At 41.9% G+C, this 16,553-nt stretch overlaps 1 protein-coding gene across 4 annotated transcripts in view; it reads left to right on the plus strand.

Annotated features, from left to right (window-relative positions):
• Positions 1-16,553, plus strand: part of PHKA1 (phosphorylase kinase regulatory subunit alpha 1) — a 252,951-nt gene that overhangs the window by 149,150 nt on the left and 87,248 nt on the right. For all 4 annotated transcript variants that reach the window (XM_033946131.1, XM_033946129.1, XM_033946130.1 and 1 more), the window contains exon 19: positions 8,504-8,680. In XM_033946131.1, coding sequence (XP_033802022.1) covers positions 8,504-8,680 — 177 coding nt within the window. The remainder of the gene's footprint in view (positions 1-8,503; positions 8,681-16,553) is intronic.

Raw genomic sequence — 16,553 nt, forward strand, 5'->3', positions numbered from 1 at the left:
CTTCACAAGCAGACTTGCTTGAAGAACTTTTAGAAAATTTGCGACTGCTGCATCGTGCATGCGCGAGTGCCTTCCCGCCCAACGCGTCTCCTCAGTTCTGGTCTTTCCTTGTTTCTGGCTCTGCGCAAATTCGTTGTCTTCTTAATTGCCCTGGCTTTTGTTTTTTCTTGATATTTTTTTTAGTTTTTCTTTTGCATGGAAACACTAATTAAAAGCAAATTGGACATGATCTTGAATGAAGGGAATCTTCGGGATCCCAGTCAGCATGGATTCACCAAGGGTAGGTCCTGCCAATCCAATCTCATCAGCTTCAGAAGGTCTCGATCTCATTCTCGGTCCTCATTGAAGCATCTCTTGCCATTGAGACGCCTCTTGCACTCGAGGCATGTCACAGATCCTTCTATTCCTCGTTCTTCGAGGCTGTTCAAAGATTCTCATACTGCTTCTTCCAGGCAGCATAGCCTGTCCAGGCATTCTTCTCAACAGAAGTCTTCCTCTCGAGACCGGCAAGCTTGTACGCCTTGCTCACCAGCAACTTGAGGCTCCATTCACCTCTCTCAAAGCATTATCCAGTGGACCCTCATCAACTTCAAATATCTGATCCCCATCCATCAAAACCTATTTCTCCAAGGCATGACCTGGAGCATTCGGTATCTCAACTTCCTCATTCCAAGCGCAAACACTTGCTTACTCTGCCTCCTTCACGTAGTGGCGGCTCTTCTGTGTCCCTGACTTTGGATCCTGATCTTCACTACCAGTACTCCTTAGAGACTTCACCTTCATTTTCTGTAGCACCTCAATCTCGCTCTTCTTCTCCTCAAAAAGAACACACATCTTCTGGGCCAGTGTCTTTTTACAAATTTATTTATCAGATGGGTAAAGATCTTCATATTGATTTGCAGTCTGATTCTAAACATACGCCTGAATATTTAGAGGAGTTGGAGATGCCACACCCTCCCAAGGACTCTCTGCGGCTACCCATGAATGGCATCCTTCATCAGACTTTTAAAAGGAATCTTGAAACCCCATATTCCATATCCATATTTGCGGTGCCTGCGAAAATGGAATCTCGATATTGCATGGTAAACTGTAAAGGGTTTGAGAAACCACAACTATCTCACCAATCTCTGGTTGTGGAGTCTTCTTTAAAGAAAGTCTAACCCGGCTAAGGTCTATGCAGCAGTTCCCCCAGATCGAGAGGGAAGGACCACGGACAAATTTGGCCTTCATCTATATCAAAATTCCATGATGACAAATAGAATTTTGAATTACAACTTTGTTTTTACATCTTATCTAAAACATTGGATTAAGACCTTGCCTTCTTTTTTCACAGACTTACCAGAACATCGTTTGACTGAATTTCAGCATTTGTACCATACTCTGTCCCAGCTTTGAATCCACATAGTCCAAGCAGCATACAATGCATTCGAGATGTCATCACGGGTCACTGCATTTTCCGTGGCTATGAGACGTCTAGCTTGGCTAAGGATCGTGTACATGAATCCCAATCTCCAGGATTGTCTCGCCAACATACCCTGTCAAGAGAACGAGCTGTTTGACGAGTCCATCGAGGCAGCCACAAAACGCTTGACTGAGCACGAAAAGTCTTTTGCCTCTCTCATCAGGTCAAAACCTAGACCCTCGGCGGCGAAGGGTTATAAGCCAACCTCATCTTATCAACGACATTATCAGCAAAAGTCAACACCAGCCTATTCCAGATCACCACCTAGGAAACAGCCGCAACAGCAGCATCAATGCAAACCCCAGGCTCTGGCTGCGACCAAGCCAACGCAGCCTTTTTTGACAATCTCACACAGAGCAAAACATCAGTCTTTCTGCCCCTGTCTTCCCCTCTTCCTATTGGAGATCGTCTCCATCACTTTTATCAATGATGGGAGCTCATCACTTTGGACTCCTGGGTGCTCTCCATCCTCAGAGAGGGTTACTCTCTTCAATTACATCAAATTCCACCAGATTACCCTCCAAGAGAGTGTCCTTCCAATTCCTCGCAGACCCCCCTTCTATGGGAAATACAAGCTCTGCTAGCTCTCAACACCATCGAGCCAGTTTCTCTGGAACAGCAGAGCATGGGATTTTACTCCCGTTACTTCCTGGTTCCGAAGAAGACGGGGGGGGGGGGGGGGAGGTCCGACCTATATTGTATCTCAGAGTTCTCAACAAATTTCTCATTAAAGAAAAGTTTCAGATGCTATCTCTAGCATCCTTATATCCCCTTCTGGATCACAAAGATTGGTTATGATCTTTGGATCTCAAGGAGGCTTACATCCATTCATCCAGCTTCCCGAAGATATCAGGTGGGAAATTATCATTATCAATATAGAGTGCTACCTTTCAGCCTTGCATCATCCCCCAGGGTTTTCACCAAGTGCCTAGTAGTGGTAGCTGCAGCTTTGCGCAGCCATGGTCTTCAGGTATTCCCATACCTAGACGATTGGCTTATCAAAGATACAACGTCTCAGGGGGTTACTGTAGCAACCCAACGGACTATTTGGTTCCTACAAAGTTTGGGATTTGAAATCAACTTTCCCAAATCTCAGCTACAACCTTCTCAGACTCTTCAGTTTATTGGAGCTGTCCTGGACACTGTACAACTCAGAGCATTCCTTCCCCAACAATGTCAGGATGACCTCATACATCTTTGTCAACAAATATCTACCCTCACTTCACTCTCAGCAAGGCACATGATGGTTCTCCTAGGTCACATGGCCTCTACAGTTCACGTGACTCCTTTTGCCAGACTTCACCTCAGAATTCCTCAGTGGACCCTGGCTTCTCAATGGCAACAGGCTTTCAACCCGTTCTTGCAGTGACTCCTTCTCTTCGGCACTCTCTTCGCTGGTGGATGCTTTCTTCCAATCTTTCCAGAGGTTTGCTGTTTCAACTGCCCCCTCATCAGAAGGTCCTAACAACAGATTCCTCAACCTATGCTTGGGGGGGCTCATCTCGACGGTCTCCGTACTCAAGGTCATTGGATCACTGCGGAACGTCAATACCACTTCGATCTTTAATGCTCTCAAAGCTTTTCAGCATCTTCTTCATGATCATTTCGTGCTCATCCGTACAGACAATCAAGTCACCATGTACTACGTCAACAAGCAAGGGGGTATAGGGTCTCTTCCCCTTTGCCAGGAAGCTCAGCAGATTTGGACTTGGGCAATTCATCACAACACGTTTCTCAAAGCTGTCTACATTCAGGGAGAATAAACTGTATTAGAGGACAAATTGAGTCGTCTTCTATAACCTCACGAATGGGCACTCAATTCTCCATCTCTCCTACACATTTTTTCTCAGTGGGAGACTCCTCAGATAGATCTGTTTGCGTCTTCCCACAACAACAAACTGCCTCAGTTTTGCTCCAGGATCTACTCTTCTCACCACCTGGAGGCAGATGCTTTTCTCCTGGAATGGACAAGCAAATTCCTGTATGCATTTCCTCCATTCCCTCTAATCCTCAAGACACTAGTCAAACTCAAACACGAACATGCCACCATGATTCTGATAGCTCCTCGGTTGCCCAGGCAACCCTTCTTCTTCAGTTCAGCAGCAGGGAGCCACTACTTCTACCAGTTTTTCTATCTCTTCTTACACAGAGTCATGGTTCTCTTCTTCATCCCAATCTGCAATTGCTACATCTGACAGCTTGGTACCTCTCGACATGACTCCACATCTTCAGTTTTCTCAGCCTGTACAGGCCATTTTAGATGCTTCCAGAAAACCTACCACCAGGAAGTGTTACAACCAGAATTGGACTAGGTTTTCTACTTGATGCAATCTTGATCACAAGGAGCCTCAATCTACTTCCTTGTCTTCAGTTCTGAATTACCTCCTTCATTTATCTCAATCTGGCCTCAAATCAACTTCCATTACAATCCATCTTAGTGCAATTGCTGCTTTTCATCACTCATTCGAAGGGAAACCTTTATCTGCTCATCCTGTGGTTTTCAAGTTTATGAAAGGACTTTTCAATATCAAACCACCTCTCAGACCACCTCCAGTGTTATGGGATCTCAATATCGTCCTTGCTAAATTGATGAAGTCTCCTTTTGAACAGATGTCTACGGCTCATCTCAAATATCTCACTTGGAAAGTAATCTTTCTCATCACTCTGACATCTGCAGTCAGTGAACTACAAACTTTAGTAGCAGATCCATCTTTCACAGTTTTCGATTACCAAAAGTTGTTACAGAATTTCATCTCAATCAATCCATTGTACTTCCAAAGCCTCATTCTCATCCTGGAGAAACAGCTCTTCATACTCTGGGCTGCAAGCATGCTTTGGCTTTCTACTTGCAAAGGACTAAACCACACCGATCTTCTCCCCAACTTTTTGTCTCCTTTGATCTGAATAAGTTGGGACATTCTGTTTCCAAGAGAACAATCTCCAGTTGGTTGGCTGCTTGCATCTTGTTCTTCTATGCTCAGGCTGGACTGCACCTCGAAGGTCGAGCAACAGCCCACAAAGTTAGAGCCATGGCGGCTTCTGTAGCATTCCTTAGATCTACTCTTATTGAGGAAATCTGCAAGGCTGCACTTGGTCCTTGGTTCATACATTTACCTCTCATTATTGTCTGAATTATTTTTCCAGACGGGATGTCCACTTTGGTCAGGCAGTTTTACAAAATTTATTTTCCTGAATTGACAACACTCCCATCAACCCATTTTAATTAGCTTGGAGGTCACCCATATGTTGAGAATATGCTGCCTACTTGTCCGTCCTGGGATAAAGCACAGTTACTTACCATAACAGGTGTTATCCAGGGACAGCAGGCAGATATTCTCACAACCCACCCACCTCCCCTGGTTGGCTTCTTAGCTAGCTACCTGAACTGAGGAGACGCATGCCCTACGTCGGGCGGGAAGGCACTCGTGCATGCACGGTGTGGCAGTCGCGAACTTTCTAAAAGTTTTTCAAGCAAGTCTGCTTGTGAAGCTGTCCGCATCGGGGCTCCGTGGTTGACATCACCCATATGTTGAGAATATCTGCCTGCTATCCCTGGATGACACCTGTTATGTGCATTTTCTGCGGGTGTTGGTTGAGTTACAAAAGCAGCGGCTTTTGGTTCAGCTGGTTTAGCTAGCGAACTGTGGGACATTTTGGGGAAGGTTCTTGTTCTAATCAGTATCCAATAGTGTTTCCTGGTCCGATTGGGATATTCTTATGTCTTCTCCATTTGTGTGTGGAGTTGTATGTTCTGGTTCAGCCTAGTTGATTTCTGAAAAAGACTTAACACCACAAGTTCCGTCATTCCTCCCATTAACTCCCCGACCCCCCCAAAAACAACCTGCTCTACTCTTTATCTTCCCTGGAAAAGACAAGATATTCTCCCTATCCCCCCTGAAAATGACCAGATAGCTTTTTGTAATCCGCCTTGAACCGCAAGATAATGGCGGAATTGAAATCACTAATATAATGTAATATTCATAAAGACTGATTGTAAAAGGGACTTCATAGCCCACTTGTACTGATGCTAAAAGTTAGTGTCTCAGTCTCCACTTGCAGGCAGAGGAGCCTAAACCCATCTGTTTCTGCGCCGGTCTGGAGAGACTATAAGAAAGAAAACTAGCAGGTAAGGACCTAATTTCTCCTTCCAGTTCTGTTGGAACAAGGGCTGGCTGTGGCACTGTGAGCCATGATTCTCAACTATTAGCAGTGGGGAGCCTTTATTTCCCCCTATTCTATGTGCTCTCTCAAATTTCATCCACTCATTTCAATGGCTGGAGGCTGTGCCCCTCTGAAGCCCTGCAATTGTCAGCCCAGTTCCAGCATCACCATTGCATCGTGGCTCCTGCACCCTTCCACTATAACTCACTACCTCCTCACTATCTCCATCACTGGCATGTGTATGGCAAAGCCAGCCTACAGGCCTAGCTTTTTAATCCTCATTCTAAAAATTTCATTGAGAAAGCATAGAACTTCAAGTTTCTTTTTAAATTCTTTATTCATTTTTAAAAACTTACAATAAGTGTAACAGCATATATAACATTTTAAACTCAGATACAACACTTATTATTCTGTTAAAATGCATATCAGAATTTATCCCCCCCCCTCCTAATCAATAACAGTCTTTAAATTCAAGAAAACATATAATAATCCCCATTCCCCTATACCTTACCTTAATAATCAGACCAAAATGCCCTTCCCCACTCCTCCCACCTTGGACATGCATATTTAAGGGGAAAAATAATATTCAATCATTACAATATTTTGTTAATGGCTCCCAAATATCCTGAAATTCCCCTGCTGTGTGGCTTCAAGTTTCAAAAAGTGTTTTAATGTGTGTTAATGGCTTGAAGCCCACAAGTATTTATCTCATTCTGGTAGATTTTGTTACTTCAAAAACTGTGACTCCATTCTCCTTGAAGTAATGGTTTATCTTTCTGTAATTGCCTCAGGATTAGGTTGAATTTCCTGTACCTTAGACATTCTCCTTGGTGTTCTCATAGTTTTAAAAACATTGCTAGCAGTAAAATGTATCACTGATTTATTTTCTTCTGCATATAATGTTTTCTTAATTAATTAATTAAATAATTATTTGCCATATTTTCTTGGGGCTTTACTTACACTATTCATTAATAACAGAACCTGTACTCACAGTTTAACTAGCTTGTGGTTGAATCCTCACCATCACTGCAGGTACTGTGGTTGGTACCATTTCTGTCCATGTGAAGTTTGTCTCTGCTTTTCATTGTAATTTGGCAAAGTTTACTTGTATGTCATGTTAATTTTTAATTGGCATGTTGGTAATATATTGAATTTTAATTTGCGGTGGCATCATTGTATTCATGTGTATTTGATTCTACCTGTCTGATTATCTTTAGCTTTACTTTAAGCCATTATCGTACCCTGTAAATGGATGCCTCTATTGCCAAGTTCTGCTTACAGTGGATCTTAAGACATCATAGTTGGCAGAAATCCTGCAGCCCTAAGCCCATGTTATGTTGCTCCAAGAAAAACAGTTTGATCAAGCATGCAAAGGATATGTTTTGCTTCTATCATGTGATTATTAATCTGCGCAGCTTGTTATGCTTGTAAGCAGTCATTACAACACAGCCCTAGTTTATAAACTTCTTGCATAAATATGAGCATGCTAAAGTTATTTTCTCTTGGGTATGTACCTTCCTGTGGTGTAACTTGGAGTTTTTTTGTTTAATTAGGATCCAAATGCAAGTAAGTAATTGTTGTGAAATTCATTAACTTGTGTGAAATTCATTAACTTAGGCTCTCTTTTACTAAGGTGCGCTAAGTGTTTTAGCGTGCATTTAGCACACGCTAAATTAATGGGTGCGCTAACCGCTAACGCATTGGTTCTCAACCTACCTAATGCGGCGACCCTTTAATACAGTTCCTCATATTGTGGTGACCCTCAACCATAAAATTATTTTCGTTGCTACTTCATAACTGTAATTTTGCTACTGTTATGAATTGTAATGTAAATATCTGATATGCAGGATATATTTTCATTGTTACAAATTTAACATAATTAAAGCATAGTGATTAATCACAAAAACAATATGTAATTATATATTGTGGAATATTTATTTCTAATTACAAATAAATGTATGTGGGCGTATCTGCATGTGGGCGGACCCACCTGGAGACAGATAGAGGAGTGGTGTCTTGGTTCCTAAGACCAGTGTTCTTCAACCTTTTGCCACCTATGGACTGGCGGAAATAAAATAATTATTTTGTGGACTGGCAGCGATCCGCGGACCAGCAGTTGAAAAACACTGGGCTAAGTCATGCCCATCTCCACTCAATCTCTGCCCCAGACCGCGCCCCATAATAGTACTAATTGTAACACCATTTTTTTCCATTCATTTTTCACACAATTTAATTGTATTAACAACACATAATGATTAACCACAAAATTAAAATACATAAAGCACACTGTGTGCTTTTTAACATTCATTCCTGCCAGAAAACAGATAACCCCATGCAAATGCAGGACCAAAAACTAAAAGTACTAATATTTACAAGCAAATCATACAGTACAGTAAAGGATAAACTCCTAGGAAGTTAGCTTTTGAAAGTTCATGTCACAAAAGCACAAATAGAAGCTAGTTCTGATGCAACTGGAAGTCCAAAAAAGCAGGAGGAAACAGCTGAGACAAAATAAAAGGTTCCACTTTATGTGGAAGGCTTTTTGAAATTGTTTTGAAATGCCTTGTGAATAAATGAAAACTGTACTTCAGACCTTACTGCCCCATTGATTCTTCTCTCAATCTCAGGGGCAACCTGTTCCTTGTTCTTGCATGCTGTGTGTCTTGCATGCTGTCATCTGGCTGATTTACTACAGTTTGTTACATTTGCACATGAATTCATAAAGTACTTTCTAAACTGTGTGTTGTAAAATAACTCTGTTTTAACATATCTCTTCTGATGCATTAGATATTCTTTCTGATGGCATTTGTTAGTTATCTTTTTTTAATGGTTAAAATGATCTAATAAATTCCTACTCTGTTTTATTTTTGTTTCCTCTAGCTGACATCTGTGATGAAGTTGCTCAATATTTAGACCAGCTTTTGGAGCGCACAACTCCAAAGCCTCATTTCTTTCCTACTGCACAAAAAGGAGGCCTGAATCGATTCCGTGCCGCTGTGCACAGCACTCGTGATATCATGTCTCTAGTATCTAAAGCGAAAGATCTGAATGTTCAGAGTAAGTGATTATTTTTTCAGCTGTTTATCTTTCCTTGAAAAGCCTCTCTGGTTCCTGGTTCATGATTTTCTATAGATACTCTTTATAGAAGACCACTAATGTATTCCCATTTTTGTTTAGATAGAAGGATCAATTCTCTGTTCTGTACCAGAGGGTGCAAAATTTGGCCCTCCTACTGTATTTCAAGGATTGTTTCAGATTTCCATAAGAATAGTACTTTCCTGGCCTTTGAGTGCTGCTTCAGCAGTGCTCTAAACTAGGAGGGCAGGAGCTTGTGCAAGGTGTGAAGCTGAAAGGAGCCATTTTGCTGATGCCATGTCTATGCCATTTTCATCTGAAGGCATTTTTCATACAGGCTTGGCTTTGATCACCAAATGGGATAAAGAGAGAGCACAGAGTGAAAGCAGTGTGTGTCTGTCAGTCTCCATATATTTTATTTTATTTTTAATGTATTTTTGAGTCACCATATATTTAAGTTCCCACTCTTCAGGTAAGTATGACTATGGACCAATGGACTGTGTCTGTCTACCAGTGCATGGAGACAGAATAAAAATAGTTCTCAAGTGATTCGACCCTTAACGGTATCATGCAGCATAGAATATTCAGTATTTCTTTGTCTCCCAAATAGGTGGATAATGGTTTTAACAGCTCTGCTCCTGATCTGGTTTCAAACTAGTTTCAGTTGAGTTTTAATTACCTTTTTGGAGTTTTGTGTCCTTGAGCCAGTTTTATGTGTCTCAGTTGAGTTGGAGGTGCCTGTTTGGCTTGTCTCATGAATTAGCTTCTCAGCTGTGTTTCAATTGATTGAGGTGCTCTCCTGGGCTTGTTTTCCTGACCCAGTTTAATGCCTGGATTTCAGTTGAGTTGGGGGTACCTTGTTTGGCATAAGCTCCTGTTAAAAAAAGGGCAGCTGTACTATTTATTTATTCATTCATTCATTCAATTTTCTTTACCATCCTCCCAGGGAGCTCAGAACAGTTTACATGAATTTATTCAGGTACTCATGTATTTTTCCCCATCTGTCCCGGTGGGGCAATGGGTTTATTAAATGACTTGCCCAGGGTCACAAGGAGCAGTGTGCTGAGGCTGTAGCTCTAACCACTACACCACACTCTCCCCCTGGAGAGTGTGATATATTTCAGAGGTCTCTGAGATCCCTACCACCTCTTCCCCCCTCCCCCAGACCACTGACATCTTTGGAAGTCAGACTATATTTGGTGAACCTGTTCTAATTTATTTCAGTGCAATAGTGTTGCCTGTGTTTTTGTTTCTTTTTAAACACACACACAGAAAGCCTTGTTTTTCCGCCTTACTAAGCAGCTGTTATTTCTTTGTGACTGCTTTTAGCTACTCTGTTTCTGTGCTACTTTAAATTTTTGTCAGTTTTTTCCCTTCTAGAATTCTTTTCCTGTTTCAGCTGGAGTGTGTGGTTTTCTTTCTAATTATGTTGTCTGACTATCCTAGCTGTATGACTCACAATAGGCAAACCTGGACAGTTATTAGTAGTGCTGCCCGATTCAGATAAAAAAAATTCAATTCAGCCTATTGAATCGATTTTTCAATTCGATTCGATTTTCCTGCCCAAGTGGGTGTTTTTTTCAAACATCCTGGTGGGTTTATTTTATAGCTTCTTCACCCCCTTTGCCCTCTCCTATCCACACTGGCACTGTGGTGCAAACAAAACAAACAAACAAGACCTTTCCTCTCTGAAAAATCCTAGCTCACATTCGCGGTCTAACACCACCTCTGGCAGGATACACATTTCAAATCTGACATATTGTAATCACAAAATAGAAAAGAAAATTATTTTTTCTACCTTTTATTGTCTGGTCTTTATTGAAATCATTTTGGTCCCAGGCTCTGGTTGTCTTCTGATAAGTTGTTTGCCAGGGTCTCCTGCCCATTTGTCGTTTTCTTCTTTCTCCATGCTAACCATCCATCTTCTATCTCTGCCCTCCCCTTCCGTTTCCCTTCCCTCCCCCGGAGGTCTGGCATCTTTCCTTTTTTTCGTCTCCATTCCCAGATCCACCTTTTCTCAACTACCCTTTCATCCTTCATCTCTCCTTTCTTCCCCACCACCCCAGGGTCCACCATCTCTCCCTTTCTTTTCCCACCTACCCTCCTATCCAGTATCTCTATCCCCCCTCCACACCATCCCTTGTGTCCAACTTCTCTCCCTTTCTGTTCCTTCCCTCCCTAAATCCCATTTCCTACCATCTCTCTCCCTCTCCTCTGTTTTTAGGCCCATTTTTCTTCCCCCCAAAGTCCGGCATATGCACGTCTCTTTGAATCCCCCTTCCCTCCCTCTCTCCCTCCGTGTACTTCTACACCAGGGCCCCCCTCCCCCGAAGGCCTGTTGCCCCTGAAGGACTGCACTACCCCCCCTGAAGGCCTGTCCGCCCCTGAAGGCCTGCACTACCCCTCTGAAGTCCTTTCTGCCCCCTCCCCCCGGAAGGCCTGCATATCCATTTACCTAATGCCAGCAGCAGAGCAGTCTGCAGAAAGGATTGCTGCCGCAGTCCCGCCCCTCCCACAGCGATCCTTTCTGCAGGCTTCTCTATTGCTGGCATTAGGTAAATGGTTGTGTGGGAGGCCAGGGGGGAAGCCAGACACCACAGCACTTACCAACTGACCCTCCCCCCTCGCCCTCTAAAACAGGAGTGTCAGCGGCCGGCCAGCAAGAGGCAGTGCTGCCGATCCTGCTTTAGGGGGCGAGGGGGGAGGCCGATTTTTTTTTTGTTTGTTTTTAAATCGATTCGAATCGATTCACCCGAAGTCAGTTTGACTCGTGAATCAATTTGAATGTGAATCGGGCAGCACTAGTTATTAGGTCTTCTCTCCTTGCATTTAGGCAGCTCATATTAAGTGTTTCTCCTTTTTATTCTTTCCAAGGAGTGGATTCTCATGGCTAGTTAATTGCTAATGTTGTGAGCTACATTTGTGAATATGCTGGAAAATCTTGCTGTTCATTTGTAGGTCAGTTCCTGTATAACTGTTCTGATGCACATGGCATACGAGTCATTACAATTGGGTTAACTTCCCCTAACTGTGTGCTATGCAGAAGGAATCGCACACTTTTTCTTCTTCGATGGGCTGTTCTTCCTCTGTTCAATTTTTTTCTTCTGTGCATGAGTTGGAAGGTGTCTTTCTGATCTGCTCTGAGACATTTTGTTATTTTTGGGATTTAATCCAAATTTTGAGGCTTTCAGTGCTCAAGAGGTCCCCAGTAGCCCTAGGGCAACTCTGCCTAGGAGAAGACGCAGACCTTCTGAGTAGCAGTCTGCAGCTAACAGGACAACCCTTTCAAGGAACCTACACCAACACTTAAGGCTCACTCCTAATTTATCAGGCACTTGAGCTCAGGCTGTTTGGCCCTGCAGTGGTCCAGGAGGATTTTGATGGGTGCCGGCTGCTTCTTCCTCTCCCTGTTTCTGTGCCACAGGTCCATGGGGGTCTGAGATCTCAGTCCGGTTTCAGTCCGACTGGTAGCTTGAAGATTGCAGCATCTTGGACCGAGGATATGCTTGTTTGAGGCAGTGGTCTTCTCCACTGTCAGCTGCGGTGTGAGCTGAAGCAGGCTATAGCACCAGTGCAGCACAGCACAGTGAGTAAAGGCCATTATAGCCTATGCAAAAATCAGGGGGGGATTCAGGTTGGCAGTTTTGGTAGTTATGGGGGCTAGATATAGGGATCCCCACCTCCCAAAACCCCTTCCCTGAATTTTTTGACTTTACTGTAGCTTTCTCGAGCTGTTTTTGGTTGCCAGAACACTGCTGCTGTGGCCATCTTAGATTTCCCGATTTTGTTTAAAAAGCCTCTATCTGCCTCAAAACCCTTCGATTTTGCCCAATATCAATTATAATGGATTCCTCAGACCTTTCTATCCCTATATCATGCCAGATTTGTGCTGGATGGTCAGCTGAGGAGCGTCCATGTGCTGCAGCGCACATGGGGAGGCAGGGGCCTTGGATTTAGCCCCTTCTGGTATCTTTAGGGAATTGCAAGGGGCTCATTTGTCAGGGGAAATAATTCCTCCTGGAGCCCTTGGAGAATAATTTGGCGAAATTCAGATGTCAGGTGGATGTCGCAGAACCCAAGAGATGAGAAGGTGAGTCCTTGAAGGGGTCCTCTGGGCTTCCTGCTCAGGGCTTTACACCTGATTTTGTGAATCTCTAAACTAAACTAAACTAAACCTTGGGTTTATATACCGCACCATCTCCACGAATGCGGAGCTCGGCACGGTTTACAGGAAGAAAGATGAGAGAGGAACTACAGTGGAGAGATTAAAGAGTTAGGTGTAAAGGGGGAAGGTGAGAGGCCTAAGAGGGGGGAAGTGTTACAGTTTTGAGAATAGCCAGGTTTTTAGGTGTTTGCGGAAGAGTTGGAGGGAGCTTGAGGTTCGGAGAGGGAATCTCATGTGGATAGCTTATGTAAATTGTCAGGGTCTTCCTGCGCCCTTTGAAGGTATGCCTGTGGCTATGAAAGGGGGTCTGCCCTCCCAAAGCACACATTTCCCAGAGAGGGTTTCCGATCAAGAACCAGTCAGAAAAGGACTGGGAAGACTAGGGGTCAGAATCCATGCTTTTACTGCCCCAGAGTGAATCTTTGCTCTTGGAGGTCTCATGCAAAGGCCATTAGTCAAGAGGAGGTGGTGGCGACCCTTGATAAAAGGGAGGACCCAACTGTATACAGCTTTTTCAAACCAACAGCATTGCTGCAGTTTATTACAGATTTACTGCAGGAGTTAAAAATATAAGCCCCGCAAACCTCGGCTACACAGTGCTCTGTTATGAGTGGCTCTAAGACTTGGACTATTTTTTTTTTCCTGTGCATCCTGACATTACTATGCTTGTTATGGAGCATTGGGAGATCCCAAAGGGCTCCTTATAGGTGTCTAGGATGAAGTCCATGCTATATCTAATGGCTCCTGAATTTCAGTAGCTATTTGTTCAGCCTAAAGTAGATTTGTTGATAGCGCAGGTTACCAAATGTACTTTCCTGCCTAACAAATGAGGTGTCATTTTAAAGGATGGGTAGATGTTTGATGCACTTGATGTAAGTTATAAAAATGAATAAAGAATTACAAAAAAAAAAAAGAAGGCAATTTGACTTTGGGAATTAAGGCAGTACACCATATTATTTAGGAAACCTACAGACAGGAATAGTTTATTGAATATCAGAGTTTTCATCCTTAATCTTTATAGGATAATATCCCAGAATTGCAATTTTTATGTTTGAAGTGTATTTGTTCTTTTATGATTTTTTGATTCAGGCTTGACTGTTGGAGAAATCTGTTTTTGGAGAAAGGATATCCCTGATCTTTGATTTTTAAAAGCCTATCAGATGGCAAAGTTTGCAGATTGGGGCTAGTTATTATCTTCTAGTTCTGAGAAAGCTTAATCTAGATATGTGTGTATGTTACCTTATTCTCCTGACACATTGCTTAATTAGATTATCCGTAAACAGAATATGATATGGGTTCTTCAGGATTTGCCTAATTTTGCTTTTCAATGCAGAAGAAATTTGAGGGATTATTTAGTGCACACTAATCTTGCCGATAAGAGGGGATCCCCTCAGAATTTTGAAGGATGCTTACACAATGTGGAGATGGTTCACATGTATTATAATTATCTGAGTTTTAGCATCCTAGGTTATCATTGACTCATAAATTATGTGAAGTTACAGAATGTGATTTTGAAGAGATTATTTATGTAATTGAATGCCTTTGCCCACTGTTTATTGTGAGATGGGAATATCTAGTGAGATAATTTGCTAATGACACAAAGTTGTTCAAAGTTATTAAATCGTAAGAGAATTGTGAAAAATTGCAAGAGGTCCTTGTGGGCATCAAAATGGCAGATGATGTTTATTGTGAGCAAGTGCAAAGTGATGCATGTGGGAAAGAGGAACCCAAACTATAGCTACATGATGCTGGGTTCCACATTAGGAGTCACTGTCCAGGAAAAGGATCTAGGTGTCGTCACTGAGGATACATTGAAACTGTTAGCTCAATGTGTGGTGGCTAAGTAAGCAAATAGAATTTAGGAATTATCAGTAAAGGAATGGAAAATAAAGGTGAATACTGTGTGCAATTCTGGTCGCTGTATCTAAATAAAGATATAGTGGAATTAGAAAAGGTACAGAGAGCGATGATGAAAATGGTAAAAGGAATGGAATGACTTCCCTATGAAAAAAGGCTAAAGTGATTAGGGTTCTTCAGCTTGAAGAAGAGACAGCTCAGGGGTGATATGATTGAGGACTATAAAATGCTGAGTGGAGTAGAAAGGGTAGATGTGAATCGCTTGTTTACTTTTTCCAAAAATACTAGGATTAGGGAGCATGCGATGAAGCTACTAGGTAGTAGATTTAAAACAAACCAGAGAAAATATTTCTTCATACAACGTGTAATTAAACTCTGGCGTTTGTTGCCAGAGAATGTGGTGAAATCAGTTAGTTTAGCATGTTTAAAAAAATGCTTGGATAATTTCCTAAAAGAGACGCCCATCGGCCATTATAGAGATGATTTGGGGAAATCCACTGCTTATTCCTAGGACAAGCAGCATAAAATCTGTTTTACTACTTGGGATCTAGCTAGGTAATTGTGACCTAGTTTGGCCACTGTTGGAAACAGGATACTGAGCTTGATGGACCTTTGGTCTGTCCCAGCATGGCAATATGGTTTTTTTTGTATAATATTTCAATTCTGATGAGCTTGATGAATTTTTATGACATGATTGTGGTGCAAATGTTTATAAGACTTGAGCTAACATATGTGATGTCTTTGATATTTCAGCATGCATCTGCAGGCGATGATTGTTTAGCGTCAATATATGGCGTGCATGTGGTAGTGTGTGTTGGCTCTTTGTGTTGTGATTTTGGCGCACATATTTGTAAGACTTGTGCACGCATGCATGATGACCTTAAGGTTTGAGCACGCATGTGGATTTAAAAATTGAATGTGCATTCATTGGTGTTTTTTGGAATCTGTTCCATATTGTCCTATTATGAGGGGTAGGAGCTGTTGCAGCTTGTAACAGTAAGCTTTTTTATATTTTTTAAATTTGATATTGATTCTTATAGCTAGTTTCTGTTCTTTGAAGAAACTCCTGGAGGGTAAAACTAATTGTTTAGTCAATATTGAATAGTTTCAAGTTTTATTTAAAATTTGATTAATTGCTTAATCATATTTCTAAGTGATGAACATAGCTAAAAAAAGTTTTACAACTATCAGGGAGTACAGTATGCAAAACATATATACTAGACGTACAAGACTTACTAAGCCAAATGGGAAAGGAGGGTAAGAAATACAATATTGGATAGGAAAGAAGACAAATGGGGGAGAACAAAAGGATGGGTATGGAGAAATGGGAAAAACAGAGGAGAGAATAATGAGTTGAAAGGAGATAAGGTAAATGGAGGGTTGAATAGAAAGAGAATAAGAAATTGGGATGTTTAATTCTGTAAAAGAAATTGGAGGTCGAATGTAAAGGTAATACCCTACCTTGAAGAGCTAAAGGACAAAAGCATCTTTAAAAATGAAAGTATTTTAACTTACTCTTAAATCTGTCTAAAAAAACATTCTTCTCTTAAATGAATAGGAAGGGAGTTTTAATATGCTAGGATGAGATTCTTCACTTTTGTCATGGGGATTCAACTCTGCTGGGGAGACTATTGGTTAATAAAAGTTATTTATATGTCTCAAAAATCCTTTTAAAAAGTTTATTTTAAGCGTGTTATAAGAAATATAATGACATCACTTCTTTTTGAGAACTAAATGGAATAGCCTCCTTTTGGAAGTGGTAAAAACCAAAGGGCTGGATTCACGAACCTGCCCAATCTGTGTCCAATCTGGGCAGGTCCGATGGACTCTTCA

The sequence above is a fragment of the Geotrypetes seraphini genome, chromosome 5, assembly GCF_902459505.1.
Source record: "Geotrypetes seraphini chromosome 5, aGeoSer1.1, whole genome shotgun sequence".
Lineage (NCBI taxonomy): Eukaryota > Metazoa > Chordata > Amphibia > Gymnophiona > Dermophiidae > Geotrypetes > Geotrypetes seraphini.